Source organism: Ylistrum balloti, unplaced genomic scaffold, assembly GCF_031769215.1.
Source record: "Ylistrum balloti isolate Yb309-2 unplaced genomic scaffold, AGI_CSIRO_Ybal_v1 Utg369778, whole genome shotgun sequence".
Classification (NCBI taxonomy): domain Eukaryota; kingdom Metazoa; phylum Mollusca; class Bivalvia; order Pectinida; family Pectinidae; genus Ylistrum; species Ylistrum balloti.
This window is the reverse complement of record NW_026781968.1, coordinates 567,262-584,487: the sequence shown is the minus strand read 5'-3', so window position 1 is coordinate 584,487 and position 17,226 is coordinate 567,262. Positions and strand designations below refer to the sequence as shown.

Genomic DNA, 17,226 nt, shown 5'->3' with positions numbered 1-17,226 from the left:
TGACAACTGTCTGAGGAGGGTTTTGAGAAATTCTCTCCATCCAGTCAATGAAGTTAGATAGTGAGATGATTGTATAAAAACAAAACCAAGTGACTAGCACCTTTTAATACAAAATTAGAGTTAGATATAGTGTAGCCAAACAAAGAATTAAACTGTACCATACATCTATTTTGTTCTTCTTGAACTCTCAGTGATGCTAGGAGCCTAAATTTTGAAGCTTAGGAGGCATCTAAGGAAAATTCAAAGTGATTGAAAGAAAATCAAGATCTAGATTGGGAGATGCAATAGTGCCATGATTCAATACATTTCGTAATCAGTGTATATAGAAAATGTGTTAGTAAATTGTAGTGAAAACAGCAAGGCATGTTTTATTTATGTTGTAATACTATGTCAATACTTCACCAGTAATGAGTGTCCTATCCAGGACATTATTTTACAATTTCCTAAGAAGACAATATTTGATAGTTGTAATTAAATATGTAATCGTTTAACCTCATCTGATGCGATGATCAATTGTAATTTTTCGTAATCGATCATCTGCACTTTGATATTTTCTTGTGTTTTAGCAAAAACAAAATCATATTATGCATTATAAAGATGTCAATTGCCAATAATATTAATTCTTATGCAAATTGTTATATTAAGGATACAAAAAAAAAAAAAAACCAAAAAGCATTACTTCGATTCAGAATCTCTTTCCATGAATAATGAACACACCATCACAATCAACCAACTTTGTAATTGATTAACTACATTGAAAAGCCTGTCCAATTTTAACCTGAAATTAATTATGGATTTTAACTGATTTCTCGTCACTAGTAAAAATTATGAAACCCAAATTGACATATGATTATATCAGTATTCTAATGCAAAATGTGAGACTCCTCTGTCTCCTTCCTCACACCAAACATCTAACATAATGTCTGAATGTCTGATGTGGGTGCTTGAGGAAATCCGCCCTATGTAATTGTGTTCAGAATAGTCTGTAATGCAAGGTTGAAAACTGTAAAGAAAGATTTCTAACACATCGTGCATTTTTAAAATTTAGTTACGATGAATTGAATGTGTTTTTATTTTTGTTGATTGTTTTGTTGGGAATAAGGAAATCATGGCCTGCCTTTGATTATCCATTACAAACCATCTATAAGTGAAAACCATTTACAAAGGGAACAGTTAAGGTATCGTCTATTATGACTATAAATTTCCTGGAGTGTTAAAAGTCATTGCAGTATTACAGAAAAGGAAAAAAAACCCATGTTATTTTCAGGAATGAGACCACAGGCACTGATCACATTTTTTTCAAAGGGTCAGCTACATATTTAGAGATATAAAGGTGAAGGTTTATAGCTTTTGTTGGGTGTAGTTCAACTAAAGCAGACGATGGAAATGAAATTGAAAGTCTGTGCTGGAAGAATCTTTACATGTATTTATATACTAAAACGAAAAAGAAACGCCATGTAACCTAAAAAGATTCTTTTAAATTATATAATTTAATGTTACATTATTTCATTCATTTTTGTATACAATTTCATCTGTTTGGAACCATTTGTTGAAGGTTCTATTGATTATCAATGCTAATTATGCCAAAAATATCCCCCTTTTAGCGATGACCCTACTTGTATTGCACAACACGGCCGGACATTTCAGTATCTTGTGTGTCCTCTATGCGCAGCTGTCGCAGCCCTGATTCTTCTATGCATGGAATTCATCAGGGTGTTAACCCTTGCAATGGGGATGTTATTCCATTCTTCATGCAAGGCACGTGTGAGCTGGACCAGATTAGTGGGGGCATTTGGACGTCTCCTAACTCTCCTATCCAATTCGTCCCACAAATGCTCAATTGGAGACAAATCTGGACTGAATGCTGGCCAATCGATTGGGATTACGTTATTGCTTGCACACATAGCATGGCAACTGGGCGAAGGATTTCGTCTCTATACCTTACGCAGGTTAAATTACCGTCAATCACAATCAGGGGTGATTTAAACCCATAGGAGATACCGCCCCAAACACATACTGAACCACCACCAAACCTATCCCGTCCGAACGGTAGAGAGTGAACCGGGATTCGTCAGTGAAGAATACCCGTCTCCATTGCCTCATAGGAAAATTTCTGGGCGAGTGTGCTTGTAACCTAGCCAATCGGTGTTGGCGATGCGCAGGAATTAGGGGCAGACCAACATAGGGACGTCAGGCTCTTAGGCCATTGACGCGTAATCGGTTTCGAACCATATCAGGATGAATATGGCGGTTATGACTGCCTATAGTGTTATTTGCAGTTTCGGTAGCTGTGAGATGGCGATTACGTAAGTGAGAAAGTCTTATAAACCGATCCTGATGTGGCGTCGTGACGCGCGGACGTCCACTTCGCGGTTGGTCGATGACCCTCCCCGTCACTCGCACACGTTGGACAAGATGTTGAAATGTCCGAATATGCACACCAAAATGTGCAGCAACCTGAAGTTGGCCCTGACCCTGCAAAAGCATTCCTAAAGCCTGTCCCCGCTGGACTTCCGTTAATCGTGGCATGGATGTAAATTGCTTAATTCGAATCAAACTTTGAAAAATCAATCCGAATACTTGAACAGTATCAAATAGACTGAAAATTTCCATTGGCGAACTCAATGACCTTCCCCTGCAAGGGATTCTTGTATTTTAGCACGTGCCTCGCACAGAGCGCGGAGGTCAGGTATTGTGTGATTTTAAACACGTGTACCTAGTGACCGCGAACAACACATCAACCTGACCGAGTGTCATTATTCTAGGCCAAACAATAAATCATTTGTAGTATATTTAGTGTACCCGGTGTTTCTTTTTCGTGTTAGTATATATGCTACAGAAAGACATAATAAATTTGAACAGCAAGAATTTGGAGGTATAGTGATTGCTTCCTGGCAGAGTAGGTGTTTATAAAGATTCTTCAAGCACAGACTTTCAATTTCATTTCCATTGTCTGCTTTAGTTGAACTACACCCTACAGATATAAAAAATATCTCCCGAATAGTACCTGCGATTAGCACTGTACAAAAGAGTTCTGCACAAAGTACTATCCCTGTTCTGATACTGTATCATTGGTAATTTTTATGGGTCAATATTTTCACGATTAATCAAAAATGATCAAATGATATCATCAATTAAAATGACAAAATCAGGATGTAAAATGACATCCAACACAAGTCTATCTCATCGTTGTTAGATAATCATTCTTTTTTTTCTTCTCTTGATTTTGTTAGGAGGAAGAAGAATTCATCAAATCTTTGCCAAGTCAGAGGCAACAAGTAAAAAAAACAGGAACGAGTTCAGACACAGATAACTCATCTGGAGGTCAAACGAAGGTCAGTGTTCATAAGTTAGGATGTTTGTGTACTGCTTTCCTGAAACGAAGAGAAAAAAAATGGATATTTAACAATTTCTTAAAGTACTACATTTTCACTGTATTTTCCTAATTAATTTAGGCATAGGCTGCTGTAGAATTTCGATAGAAAGCAAAAAAATTTTCACAGCCTGCTTTCTTTCTTATCTCAATGTTTTATGCTCTCATTGTCACAAACTGATAAAATGATGATTCCATTTCAGTCAAAATTCATGCATGTCTATATATATGTGGAAACTTTGATAGCCTATAAAGAGAATGTAAGTTCACATGTTGGGTCGAAGGTCAATTTCATCACAAGTGTTTTTCCTGCTGATATATTTTGGTCAAGTTATAGACCCACTTTCTGATTGAGTTTGTTTATTTTTCACAATGAAGTCATCATTTCTGTAATGATGCACTCTCAATAATTGTTTAATGAGAAACAAGTCCAAGAAAAGGTTTTTTTTTTAAAAAAGCATCTGACTTGTTGAAGTTGGTAGATCAGCACATTGTAATGGCCACAGAAACCACCTTTAATTTTGTGACCAGCAGGGGCTTATTATCAGATCAGGGTTTGCAGCCTGATTGATGCTGTCACTTTTTAATTCTGTGACCAGCAGGGTCTTATTATCAAATGAGGGTTTACTGCCTGATTGATGCTGTCACTTTTTATATTTGTTCTTGGTGATATACACTCAAGTTGTTGTTTCCAGATGAATAGCAAAGGGAAGCAAAGAAACAGGCACGACAGGAGCAATGGTCATATAGATAAGGCCAGGTAAGTGAACTGGATAAAGGTCCTATAGATAAGGCCAGGTAAGTGAACTGAATATAGGTCCTATAGATGAGGCCAGGTAAGTGAACTAGATATAGGTCCTATACATAAGGCCAGGTAAGTGAACTAGATATAGGTTGTATAGATAAGGCCAGGTAAGTGAACTTGATATAGGTCCTATAGGTAAGGCCAGGTAAGTGAACTGGGAAGTTAATTTTGTACAGACAAGGCTTGATGAGCAATCTGGAAAGTGAAGTATTCATAGTTTGAACAAATAAAATTCTGTCTTAATTGCTTTGCATTTTTAGGTCATCTGACCCAAAGGGTTGAGATGACCTATAGCCATCGTGTGTCGTCGTCCGCCGTGCGTCGTCCGTAAACTTTTCATTCAAAAAACATCTTCTCAAATACTAGAAGGCCTAGGGGGCTAATACTTGGCCCATAGCATGCTGGTATGGAGCCCTACAAAGTTTGTTCAAATTAATGACCTCGACAAACTTTCAAGGTCACAGGGGTCAAATATGTTGAAATTTTTTAAACAACTTCTTCTCAACAACTAAAAAGCTCAGAATGCTGATATTGGGTCTGTAGCATGCTGGGATAAAGGGCTACCAAGTTTGTTCAAATGAATGATCTTGACCTACTTTCAAGGTCACAGGGGTCAAATATGTTAAAATATACAAACAACTTCTCTTCAATAAGCAAAAGTCCAAGAGTGCTGATAATGGACCTGTAGGATGCTGGGATGACATGCTACCAAATTTGTTCAAATGAATGACCTTGACCCACTTTCAAGGTCACAGGGGTCAAATATGTTAAAATATGCAAATGACTTCTCCATAACCAAATGATTAGACTGCTGATATTGGGCCTGTAGGATGCTTTGAGAAAGTGTTACCAAATGTGTTCAAGTGAATGACCTTGACCCACTTTCAAGGTCACAGGGGTCAAATATGTTAAAATATGCAAATGACTTCTCAATAACCAAAATGATTAGATTGCTGATATTGGGCCTGTAGGTTGCTTTGAGAAAGTGTTACCAAATGTGTTCAAGTGAATGACCTTGACCCACTTTCAAGGTCACAGGGGTCAGATATGTTAAAATATACAAACGACTTCTTCTCAATAAGCAAAAGTCCATGAGTGCTGATATTGGGCCTGTAGGATGCTTGGAGGAAAGGCTACCAAGTTTATTCAAATGAATGACCTTGACCCACTTTCAAGGTCACAGGGGTCAAATATGTTAAAATATGAAATGACTACTTCTTAGTAACCAAAAGGCTCAGAGTGCTGATATTGGGCCTGTAGGATGCTGGGAGGAAGGGCTACCAAGTTTATTCAAATGAAAAAAGCCCACTGTTTTAACGGCAGACTCACTGTTGTTAGAGTTTGGCTTGCTTTTTGTCAGATGACCATTAAGGCCCATGGGCCTCTTGTCCTTTTGTTACTAGCTTGTGTCTAGTTGTTAGTTTTCTTTTATGTTGAAATGGCAATTTTAAAAATGTAGAGATGATAATAGAAATTATGACATCATATTTCAGTATATTCTTTTCTGTGATGTCTCGCTCAGCAAGCTACAAGATACATGAACACAGAAGTTGTTGTAACATTTCTTGATTAGATTGGTATATAAATGTTGTAGGAGTTGTACTTGTGAGAAATCTGAATCACAATTGAATATTGAACTTCCTGTTTTTATTGTGCTCTGTTCAGAAGATTCTCAACTGCTGTGATAGAATAAGAGAGTGTATGTGATATTCTGTAAAATGATTTTTGAGGATGGTGTCTGATGTAATCTTAATACTTCAATTTCAAAATATGTTCTCAGTCATTACCTGTATTTAAATGTATACTTTTAAGACAAATGAAAAACTTGCCACCAGTTTATACTAAAGTAGATTGTTGTAACATCAGGATACAGACCTGATTAAAAAGGTATTGTCATTCATGAATCAATATGAGACGCAGTGTTTCAATAGCCAAGAAGTGTATGCACATGATACCTTTACAGTTGCTTCAACAGCATAGTTTAAACCATTGCATGCATACCTGTTAGATTTAAAAGGAGGTGCTTAAGGGTCAAATGTTATCGTTATAGATTTTGGGATAGATTGGGACATCTATTTTGGAAGTTAATTGATCAACAATCATTTACAAAACGTTGGAAATTATGTAGAAAAACTAGAAGATCTGGCATGGATTTAGTTTAAATGCCTTTAACATTGTAACCTTAATTTCGGAATGAAGAGTGATGGGATATCAGTCAAAATCCATTATCAATTTTTGGCATCAGTAGAGATTAAACATTTTGTGAATTGATTGTTTTTTATCATTGTCTCAACACTAGAATACTAAAAGTGTGTAACTTTGATTTTTGTAGTGCACAGCATTATCCTATGCCCAGCAGCCATGAGGCCCATGGTGGTTATCCATTTGAAAGGGCTGATGGATTGGCTGCAAGAGGGATGGGTTTACTTGGTGAAGTGCCAAACAGTCCATATTACCATCAGGCATACTCATACGATCCATCAGGTATAGTCGGTAATACTTATCACTATGGCAACAATGGCAGGACGATGACACATATATGGGGCACAGCTGTATATGACAGACAAGGTAACTCTGACTGGTTGTGTCATTGGTTGCATCTTGCTTGCCTGCTTTGCAGATTTACCCCAACATTTTCTGTCGATGTTGTTTCAGAAGTGTGTGAATAACTTTATTTTTATTATGGTTTTGAGGTTTTTTAATGTCTGTTTTGGAATTAGATATTTTGTTTCCCTTTTTTCTGTGTACTTAGTTTTTAACATGAAAATGTGAGCATATTTCTGGTTTTAATCCCAGAAAGTTAAGAAAATTGAAATTTAACATTTTAAGTGAATATTCTTTTTATTTATTTTATCTCAAATTAAGTTACAGTATGATATCACAATGAAAGCAGTAAAGTAGATAGTTTTTTAAAGACCAAGAAAAAGCTTAATGATTCATGTATAATGTGCCTTAAATATTTTGTCTTGTAATCTTGATTTATTGGTCAGTGTGAAAATGCATGCATACACAATATAATTGCCATTTCTCAACACAATTTTGCCCTAGCTTATTATGATTTCTGAACACATCTTTCATGTCCTTTCATGATTTGAGCTTGAGATAATGCTGAACTGTGTCAGAATAGGAAGGTAATATTTTTTTTTTATAAAAGTTCTTCAGCACCATGTTTGAGATAAAATTCATCAATTTTCAGGATTCATACATGCATGATAGACAGTAAAATTGGAAAATTTTCTTTTTTCAAGTTTTTGACTTATTTTGGGCTATTTTTTAATTTTCTGTCCAAATGATAACAGGGTCATACATGTTTCACAAACAATTTAATATAGAATAAAATCAATTTCTTCAGCACTATGTTCGAGATCGAATTCATCAATTCCTGATATGTTTTTTCATGTTTATTAGTACTGATCTATGGAAGAGTTACTTGAGAGTACTTACTTTGAGCTAAGTGAATTTGTTATTGTACATTCAAAGTTGTCACCAATATATAACCAGTTCATAGTTTGAATCCTGGCAAGTGATTGATGAATATTCTGCTTTTTCTTTCCACGCACTAACAATAGAGAATGAACTGCAATCTGCAGACCCTGCTGTGTTACTCTGTCAAACGTGTCCAACTCTGAATGAACGTTTCCAAATTATAGAGAATTTCATGCAAGGTCAAGGGAGAGGTTACTATGGAGGACAAAGAAGGGGACGTGGAGCTCAACATCACTACCAAGAACCTTACATCAATGACTTTCAGTATCAGGGTGTCTACGGACCTGACTATATGGGTGGCTATGGGCGGGGTCATGCACAGGGACCACTCCACTTCAGTCCAATGGATAGCTACCAAGGAGCTGGACGGGGACACTACACAAACAAACACCATATGGGTTATGGACGTGGGCAGTCCTCTACCAACCAAACCTTTAGAGGTGCTAGACGAGGGGGATACTTTGCACAAAATTTCCACAGTCCTGTTCCTCACCACAGCAGCATGGAATCTTTAAACTCAGTGTGTAAGTACTCATTTTGTGAATTAAAAACTTCATGATAGAGTTATTCATCTTATGTATTACCTCATCATTTGATAATAATTGATTTTCAAAACATTGATGTTTTAAGAAATCAACATCAGATTAGTTTAGAGAAATGTTCACATTTGTACTTCTTAAGGCAAACATTCTATTCATTGTGACAATTCAGTATTCAGATTGCTCGGTTACTTTGCATGTCGTGGTTTGTAGATCACCAAGACAAAGACTCAATCTGCCCTATTGCAATCACTTTCTGTCTGATGTCATGCATTGTCTGTCAAACATTGTTGGTCTGTACCTCTTGACTAGTTTTAATGAAATTTTGCAGACATCAGTCATTGCCATAGGTAAATCAAAACTGTGAATCATTTTATGGTCCCTATAGCATTTAAAGAACTCAGGTGACCTTTAAAGGCCCCTTTTGCCTTTTTGATTGAACTCTTCTTAGAACTCTTCTTATTGCTTTGTTGTAGCAAGTACAGCACAGAACAAACAAAAGAAGGAAACACGCCCATGTGCTCTCTGTGAAAAACCAGGTAAACAAAACATATACACATATATGAGGAGGGCAATGCTGGACAGGGCAGGGGAAGGTTGGGAATAACATATGTAGGGTGTGGCAGGACAGGGGAGGGGAGGGAAAGGTTGGTTAGAATGAGGGAAAGTAGGGTGAGGCAGGACGGGAAGGAAAGGAGGAGCAGGACCTGAAAGGTGGGGCAGAACATGGGAAGGTGGGTCAGACTAAGGAAGGGGAGTTGGGGCAGGACATTGGAAAGTAGTTTGTGACAAAAAAGAGGGAAAGGAAGGTGTGGCAGACTTAGGAAAGACAGGACCTAAGTTTTTTTGTGACAGGAAGAGGAAAAGGAAGGTTGGGCAGACTGAGAAGGAGAGGTGGGACAGGACTTGATGGGTGAGGAAGGTGGGTCAGGGAAGGATGGAAGGGAAAGGTTGGACATTACTGAGAAAGAATGGTAAGCAGAAGCAGAAATGGAGGGGCAGATGATGCAGGGCAGGATGGAAGAGAAATGTTAAGAACAACAGGGAAAGCGAGGTGAAGGCAGGGCAGGAGGGGAATTTGATGCAGGACAGGATGGGGCAGGATTAAATAGGTGAATGGGTTTGGATTTGTGTCATTTAAGTTGATTCATTGTTATCTGAATTAAGCATTCACATTAAAAAAAAAACAGCATGAACCATGCTTAATTTCAAAACAGAAACTAGTCAAACTTCTTATTTTAATATGGATTATATTCAACACGCAAATTTCGTTTGGCCCTATTGAATGTTTGTGGTGAAAATCTGCTTCATGTATGATTTTCTATCAAAAAAGATGCTGCCTTTAGATCACTGATACTTTAGATCTTGGATTTGTGACGTGTGAAAACATTATGTAATGTTTAATGTAACAGGGAGCTACCGATGCAGCAGATGCAAGACATCCTATTGTTCTGAAAATTGTCAGAGAAAACACTGGGATGTTCACAAGGATATGTGTCATGAAACAGAGACCCTGCAAAAGTAAGTATGGCAAAGTTTTAGCAAGTTGTATGGAAAGAAAATATTTAGCATGTATCTTGCAACACAGTCTTAACAAATTGTCTTACAGTACAGTCTTATGGAAAAGTCACATAGCACAGTCTTATGTTAATTGTCTTACATCAAAGTGTCAGGGAATTGTCTTACATCACAGTGTCAGGGAATTATCTTACATCACAGTGTCAGGGAATTGTCTTACATCACAGTGTCAGGGAATTGTTGTACATCACAGTGTTAGGGAATTGTCTTACATCACAGTGTTAGGGAAGTATCTTACATCACAGTGTCGTGGAATTGTCTTACATCACAGTGTTAGGGAATTATCTTACATCACAGTGTCAGGGAATGGTCTTACACCACAGTGTCAGGGAATTGTCTTACATCACAGTGTCATGGAATTGTCTTACATCACAGTGTCATGGAATTGTCTTACATCACAGTGTCATGGAATTGTCTTACATCACAGTGTCATGGAATTGTCTTACATCACAGTGTCAGGGAATTGTCTTACATCACAGTGTCGGGGAATTACCTTACATCACAGTGTCATGGAATTGTCTTACATCACAGTGTCAGGGAATTGTCTTACATCACAGTGTTTGGGAATTGTCTTGCATCGCAGTGTCATGGAATTGTCTTACATCGCAGTGTCAGGGAATTATGGTACATCACAGTGTCAGGGAATTGTCTTACATCAAAGTGTCAGGGAATTGTCTTACAGCAGTCTTATGTTAATTGTCTTACATCACAGTGTCAGGGAATTACCTTACATCACAGTGTCAGGGAATTGTCTTACATCACAGTGTCATGGAATTGTCTTACATCACAGTGTCAGGGAATTGTCTTACATCACAGTGTCATGGAATTGTCTTACATCACAGTGTCATGGAATTATCTTACATCACAGTGTCAGGGAATTATCTTACAGCAGTCTTATGTTAATTGTCTTACATCACAGTGTTTGGGAATTGACTTACATCACAGTGTTTGGGAATTGTCTTTCATCGCAGTGTCATGGAATTGTCTTACATCAAAGTGTCAGGGAATTGTCTTACAGCAGTCTTATGTTAATTGTCTTACATCACAGTGTCAGGGAATTACCTTACATCACAGTGTCAGGGAATTATCTTAAATCACAGTGTCAGTGAATTGTCTTACATCGCAGTGTGGGGGAATTGTCTTACATCGCAGTGTGGGGGAATTGTCTTACATCACAGTGTCGTGGAATTGTCTTACATCACAGTGTTTGGGAATTGTCTTGCATTACAGTGTCAGGGAATTGTCTTACATTACAGTGTCAGGGAATTATCTTACAGCAGTCTTATGTTAATTGTCTTACATCACAGTGTCAGTGAATTGTCTTACATCGCAGTGTTGGGGAATTGTCTTACATCACAGTGTCAGGGAATTGTCTTAAATCGCAGTGTCAGGGAAGTATCTTACATCACAGTGTCGGGGAATTGTCTTACATCAAAGTGTCGGGTAATTGTCTTACATCGCAGTGTCAGGGAATTATCTTAAATCACAGTGTCAGTGAATTGTCTTACATCGCAGTGTGGGGGAATTGTCTTACATCACAGTGTTTGGGAATTGTCTTGCATTACAATGTCAGGGATTTATGGTACATCGCAGTGTGGGGGAATTGTCTTACATCAAAGTGTCGGGTAATTGTCTTACATCGCAGTGTCAGGGAATTATCTTAAATCACAGTGTCAGTGAATTGTCTTACATCGCAGTGTGGGGGAATTGTCTTACATCACAGTGTTTGGGAATTGTCTTGCATTACAATGTCAGGGATTTATGGTACATCGCAGTGTGGGGGAATTGTCTTACATCAAAGTGTCGGGTAATTGTCTTACATCGCAGTGTCAGGGAATTATCTTAAATCACAGTGTCAGTGAATTGTCTTACATCGCAGTGTGGGGGAATTGTCTTACATCACAGTGTTTGGGAATTGTCTTGCATTACAATGTCAGGGATTTATGGTACATCGCAGTGTGGGGGAATTGTCTTACATCACAGTGTCAGGGAATTGTCTTACACCACAGTGTCAGGGAATTGTCTTACATCACAGTGTCGGGGAATTGTCTTACATCACAGTGTCAGGGAATTGTCTTACACCACAGTGTCAGGGAATTGTCTTACATCACAGTGTCGGGGAATTATCTTACATCACAGTGTCAGTGAATTGTCTTACACCACAGTGTCAGGGAATTGTCTTACATCACGGTGTCAGGGAATTGTCTTACATCACAGTGTCATGGAATTGTCTTACATCACAGTGTCTGGGAATTGTCTTACATCACGGTGTCAGGGAATTGTCTTACATCACGGTGTCAGGGAATTGTCTTACATCACAGTGTCATGGAATTGTCTTACATCACAGTGTCAGGGAATTATCTTACATCACAGTGTCAGTGAATTGTCTTGCATCACAGTGTCAGGGAATTGTCTTACATCACGGTGTCATGGAATTGTCTTACACCACAGTGTCAGGGAATTGTCTTACAGCAGTCTTAACAAATTATGTTCGTTGTATCATGAAACGACGGTAAATAATTTTATTGTGACTTCATAAATAAGTGATGTCTTGATAATGTTTTATGATTATCTTGGTCGTGAAAAACATACCGCCCGTTTCCAAATAAGTCTGTCTTGTAGAGAAATTAGATATCAGGTTTTTCGCTTAGTTTTCAGAAATGAGGGTTATATGACGAATGGAATCTTACAGTGATGCCAATGTGATTTGTTACACTCCTTAAATAATTTGGTAATCATGTATAAAGGCTCATGACATATTAAATTATTAAACCTGTTCAATAAATTCCAATTACATGGACACGAACATAGAGGATCCTTAACTTTAAATACTTGTTAAGTGTTATTTTTATTACAAGTAATTCATTAATGAAATTTCTGGAAGATTATATGAAATGAATATAATGCAATTTTGTCAGGAAAATGGAGAAAGAAGATGAAGACTTCGGTGAGATAACAATAGGGGAGGATTTGATAGAGGTATGTATTCAGTTGATGGTTCAGCTTAAAGGTTAATAGAATCTTTCATCCCCTTTAGGGCCAGTTTGGGAGATCTCAGGTTCAGGGGGAAGATAATTAAGTTGTCAACATGAAGGGATGAATGATGTTTTTTAGCTCACCTGGCCTGAAGGGCCAAGTGAATTTATGCCATGGTCTGGCATCCATTCGGTGTCTAATTTTCACTTCAAAACAACAACTTCTCATTAACGAAAGGCCCAAGGTACTGTAACATGCTGAGATGGAGGGCTACCAAGTTTGAATGAATGACTATGACCCATTTTCAATGTCACAGTGGTCAAATATATAAACACAGCCACAATGTAAGAACTGACCCTTGGGCGTGGCCTCATGCCTCTGGACTTAATTTCTGGGTGATGTTTTTAAAACAGTTGAAATCCCCACCCCATAGTCATATATATTACTTGGCATAAAAGGGATAAACACATTTGTTGTGCAAGAATTGACCCTTGGGTGTGGCACTTATTATGTCTGGGACATATTTTTTATATAACTGAGATAACAACCTGTTAACCATATAAACTCTTACTGGGAATCAAAAGAGAAAGACAGTTTCATGATATAAGAATATGCCCTATGGTTATAAAGGCATTAAAACCATTGCTGACCTTTAAGATCCAGGTGAGTAATACAGGCCCGATTGGCTTCCTGTTCTTCCTAACCCTTTTTTCCTTGTCTGAGTGCAAGACGAAAGACAAAAACACATGGATTGAATACCAACAGTGACGAGGCTTGCACCTCAGATGCTTCATGCATTGTGATTTAAACTGTCACAAAATAAAATTCTAGTTACATACCAATAAAACCTCAAATAACATTCTACTTTTGATATTTCATATGTTTTTGATGACAAGTTGTGGATAGTAACACAAGATTTCAGTAGCAGACCAACCAGTGTATGTGTGTGACCTTGTATAAGTAGTTTCACTTCCGGGTCACATCAATTGTTTTCAGAGCTTGCAAAGAGCATGTGTAGCTTATCTTAACCCTAGGATAAGACCAGAAAATCTCACTCCGAGAAAAAGAGTGGATTTATCTTTCAAGGGTAAGAGAAAACATTGCCCATTCGGATGTCTTAAAGCTTTTGAAACTCTCTTAATGACAGTTTGGTGAAGAAAAATTAAATCAGATTTTGGAAAAGACAACATTAGAGTCACATTGTTATGTAATGTCTTGGATATTATTTACTACTCTATCTCCTGTTTTAACACTTTTCTAGAAAATGGTCGCTGGAGGTGCCCTTGAAAAAGTTGAAGTGAAAAATATGCCAACGAAAACACCTCAGACTGCAAATGGCAAGTCAGGAAAGCAATCAAAACCACAAAAAATTTCTCCCAAATCAGTAAAGTCACCTAGTAGTAAGGAGAAGTCTTCAATCTCAAAGGCATCACCACAACAACAAGAGAGAGAGGAAAAAGACAGCAATGGCAGAGCACTTTCCAATTGTCTGTACAGAGCTTTTAATTGTTTATCATATCAGGAACATGTAGCGTTATCAACTTTATCTTGCCTTTATTAAAGTTTTAATTCAATGATGTTCTTGCTATTGCTATTGAAACCTGTTGAAAATGATCAAAGGTTGATAAAATATGGATACTGAACTAATACTAATGGTAAATATTTCTAATAATTCTTGAATGATTTTTATTTCCATTTTATTTTGAGAAAAGAAATGAAATGATATGGTTTTGTTTAATTTTGATTTGATTTGTATTTTTTGAAAGGAGATTTCAATGTTATTTTGAAATATTTCATGTTTTAAAGCTTCAATTGATATGGTTCCACTTCAAGTTAAGAGACGTGCAGCGGACACCAAAGAGCCCATTGTCAAAATGCCTCCTTCACCTCCAGCACCAAAGCAAGTTCGAGGGAAAGCCTTTAAGATTTCAGAACTTCCAACTGGCTTAGATATTCAGGTGAAATTCAAATATAACAAGCAACATTTATTTGATTTGTTACAAGGTCATATTATTTCATGAATATTAAAATGAAATAGATCCAATTTATTTTTGGCAAAGAAAAGAAAAGAAACTTGAATTTTCCAGACTCTACCTTTCTTGTTTATAAACTCAAAGTATCTATGATGAATAGGCAACATTTTGAGATCCTCTCACTATAATCATAAACTGGTGTGATTGCTGGGAAATCAAAGATAAGTGCAGTTCTTTTTTACAAAGTCACATGTGTTTTGCACAAGCTAGTCACAAGGGAATTTTTCTTTTTCTTTTTTTTATGTCTTGTAAATCTTTTGTTAAAGAGAGCATATAAGATTTTTCACTTATTAACACTAGACAGTGTTGTATATATTGTTTATAAAAGATCGCAATACTATCATCTGTGTTTAAATACATTTCTGTTAACTGATTATCAGGTTTTGGTATCAGAAGTAGTGGATCCACACCTGATTTGGCTCCAGCTACACTCTGAAGAAAACCACCAGGCTCTGTCCGAGTTGATGACCCAAATGACAACTGTATGTATGATTTGTAATGCTGAAGCTCATGGTCTTTGAATTACTATAGTATTAACAGCCCACCATCCAAGTCCATTACCATCAGATAGTGGGCTGTTCAAAATGTCCTGAATCTTGGTATGTTAACTGTCTGTTCATTGTCCATTCTTTAACAATTAATTCTAGTTTCCTCTATTTCTTGAATATTGCAAGATGGATCTTTCTCAAACTTCTTGTATAGGATCCCTGTAGCCCCAAGTGGTGCTCTTAAAATTCTGAAAACGATTGTAGAAATTAAATGGCTGAAATGCAGCCATGTTGGATTTTGAAATTTGGAAGTTTTTTTTGCATTTTTAATTGAGTTTAGAAGTGCTGGATGAATCTTTCTTAAAATGCTCATTCAGATTTTCCTTGGTCCCTTGTAGAGCCACTGACACTGATCACTTTGCCCATAGTCTGTTGTCTGTCTGTGAACAATTCTTGTTGATTGCTATATCTTGAAAAGTACTGGGTGGCTATTTCTTGAATTTCATTCGTAGGTTCGACTTGGTTCCTAGTTGTGCCCTTTTTGATTTCGGGACAAATATTTGACAGAAAAAAAAATTTTTTTATGGATCTTTGTCAGATTACATGTGTATGTTCTCCTTTGTCCTTGGTTATGTGATTTTGATTGTGGGACCAATTTCCCTATGGTTTCAACATGAAAAGTACTTAATTTCTTAATTTGAAGGTGGGGGTGGGGGAAGGGGGTGGGAATGGATTAATGATTTGTGAAACTGATTCACTGTCAATTCAGACCAAAAGTAAAGGTATATATAAAGAAATTTCCTCTAATACTGTACTGTATATGTTTTTTTCTAAATCCTGTAGTTCCTGAAATTATTGCAACCAGTGCTTGCTTATACTATAAACTGAGACCCCGGTTTGACCAACAATTTTTTGGTTTTTTTTGCAGTTATATGACAAAGAGACAAATGCACATGTAGCTTGCCCAGTAGTAGGTGATGCATATGCTGCTCAGTTCAGTTTAGACAATAAATGGTACAGAGCTAAAGTGGAAGCTTTTCAGGGGTCAGATGCCGTCAAAGTGACCTACTTAGACTTTGGAAATCAGGAAACTATGGCACTCACCAGACTTCGTCAACTTAAAGACAGCATGGTGGCACTACCAGCTTTGGTAAGTTAAGAGCGCCTGTGGGGTTTTATGCAGTAATGTCATTATCTAGCCTCACCAATAGAAGATGATACTTGCATTCTTAGTGTAAACGTTTGACCTTATTGTGTAACAGCTCTTTACTTGTCAGCATATTACTTTACCAAATCAGTAACTGTCATCAACAGACCCATAATCAACCAACATCCACTTAAAAAGAAAAAAAATTTGAGAGAGCAAATGGTAACAAATTGACAATTTCATATTCTCTTACATCCAAATGATAAAAATGATCTGCAATCAAAGCCTTCCAAGGAAAGAAAAAAAGAAATCACTTCAGAAAAACAATGTGTTGTTGCAGGCTGTTAAATGTAGCTTGGCGGATGTGAGCCCACTGAAGGGAGAATGGGGAGATGCTGTTAATGTTCTAAAATCCCTCATTCCTGCAACGCTAGAATCAGCAGTGATTTACACTGTTAAAGCACAATCTAAAGAGGGAGACTATTACATAGTGGACATGTTGGATAGAAATGGTAAGTCTGTCTTAAAGAGGACCAGCTTTCGTTAACATTTCATCTTAAAATTGAGATCACTCAACATGTGAAGTTGTGGATGATAAATTGGGCTTTACAAAATGCCTAGAAAAAAGGAAAAGCAAAAAAAAAAAAATAATTCTAATAATACAGCCATAGTGAAATAAAGACTTAGCATTAATGAATTTTAAGTGTTATGAAAAGTCCTTGAAAAAGTTAAAACAACTTTGTTAAAACCAGTGTGTTGTATTGATGTCCTCAACAAGGAGGTTACCCTACTTTGGTACTT

At 37.1% G+C, this 17,226-nt stretch overlaps 1 protein-coding gene across 1 annotated transcript in view; it reads left to right on the top strand.

Moving 5' to 3' along the window:
• Window positions 1–17,226, top strand: part of LOC132544027 (maternal protein tudor-like) — a 36,787-nt gene that overhangs the window by 4,581 nt on the left and 14,980 nt on the right. The window contains exons 5-16 of the mRNA XM_060207587.1: window positions 3,234–3,341; window positions 4,069–4,133; window positions 6,511–6,746; window positions 7,829–8,188; window positions 8,680–8,742; window positions 9,616–9,724; window positions 12,700–12,760; window positions 14,019–14,244; window positions 14,564–14,715; window positions 15,171–15,272; window positions 16,207–16,428; window positions 16,766–16,937. Coding sequence (XP_060063570.1) covers window positions 3,234–3,341; window positions 4,069–4,133; window positions 6,511–6,746; window positions 7,829–8,188; window positions 8,680–8,742; window positions 9,616–9,724; window positions 12,700–12,760; window positions 14,019–14,244; window positions 14,564–14,715; window positions 15,171–15,272; window positions 16,207–16,428; window positions 16,766–16,937 — 1,876 coding nt within the window. The remainder of the gene's footprint in view (window positions 1–3,233; window positions 3,342–4,068; window positions 4,134–6,510; window positions 6,747–7,828; window positions 8,189–8,679; window positions 8,743–9,615; window positions 9,725–12,699; window positions 12,761–14,018; window positions 14,245–14,563; window positions 14,716–15,170; window positions 15,273–16,206; window positions 16,429–16,765; window positions 16,938–17,226) is intronic.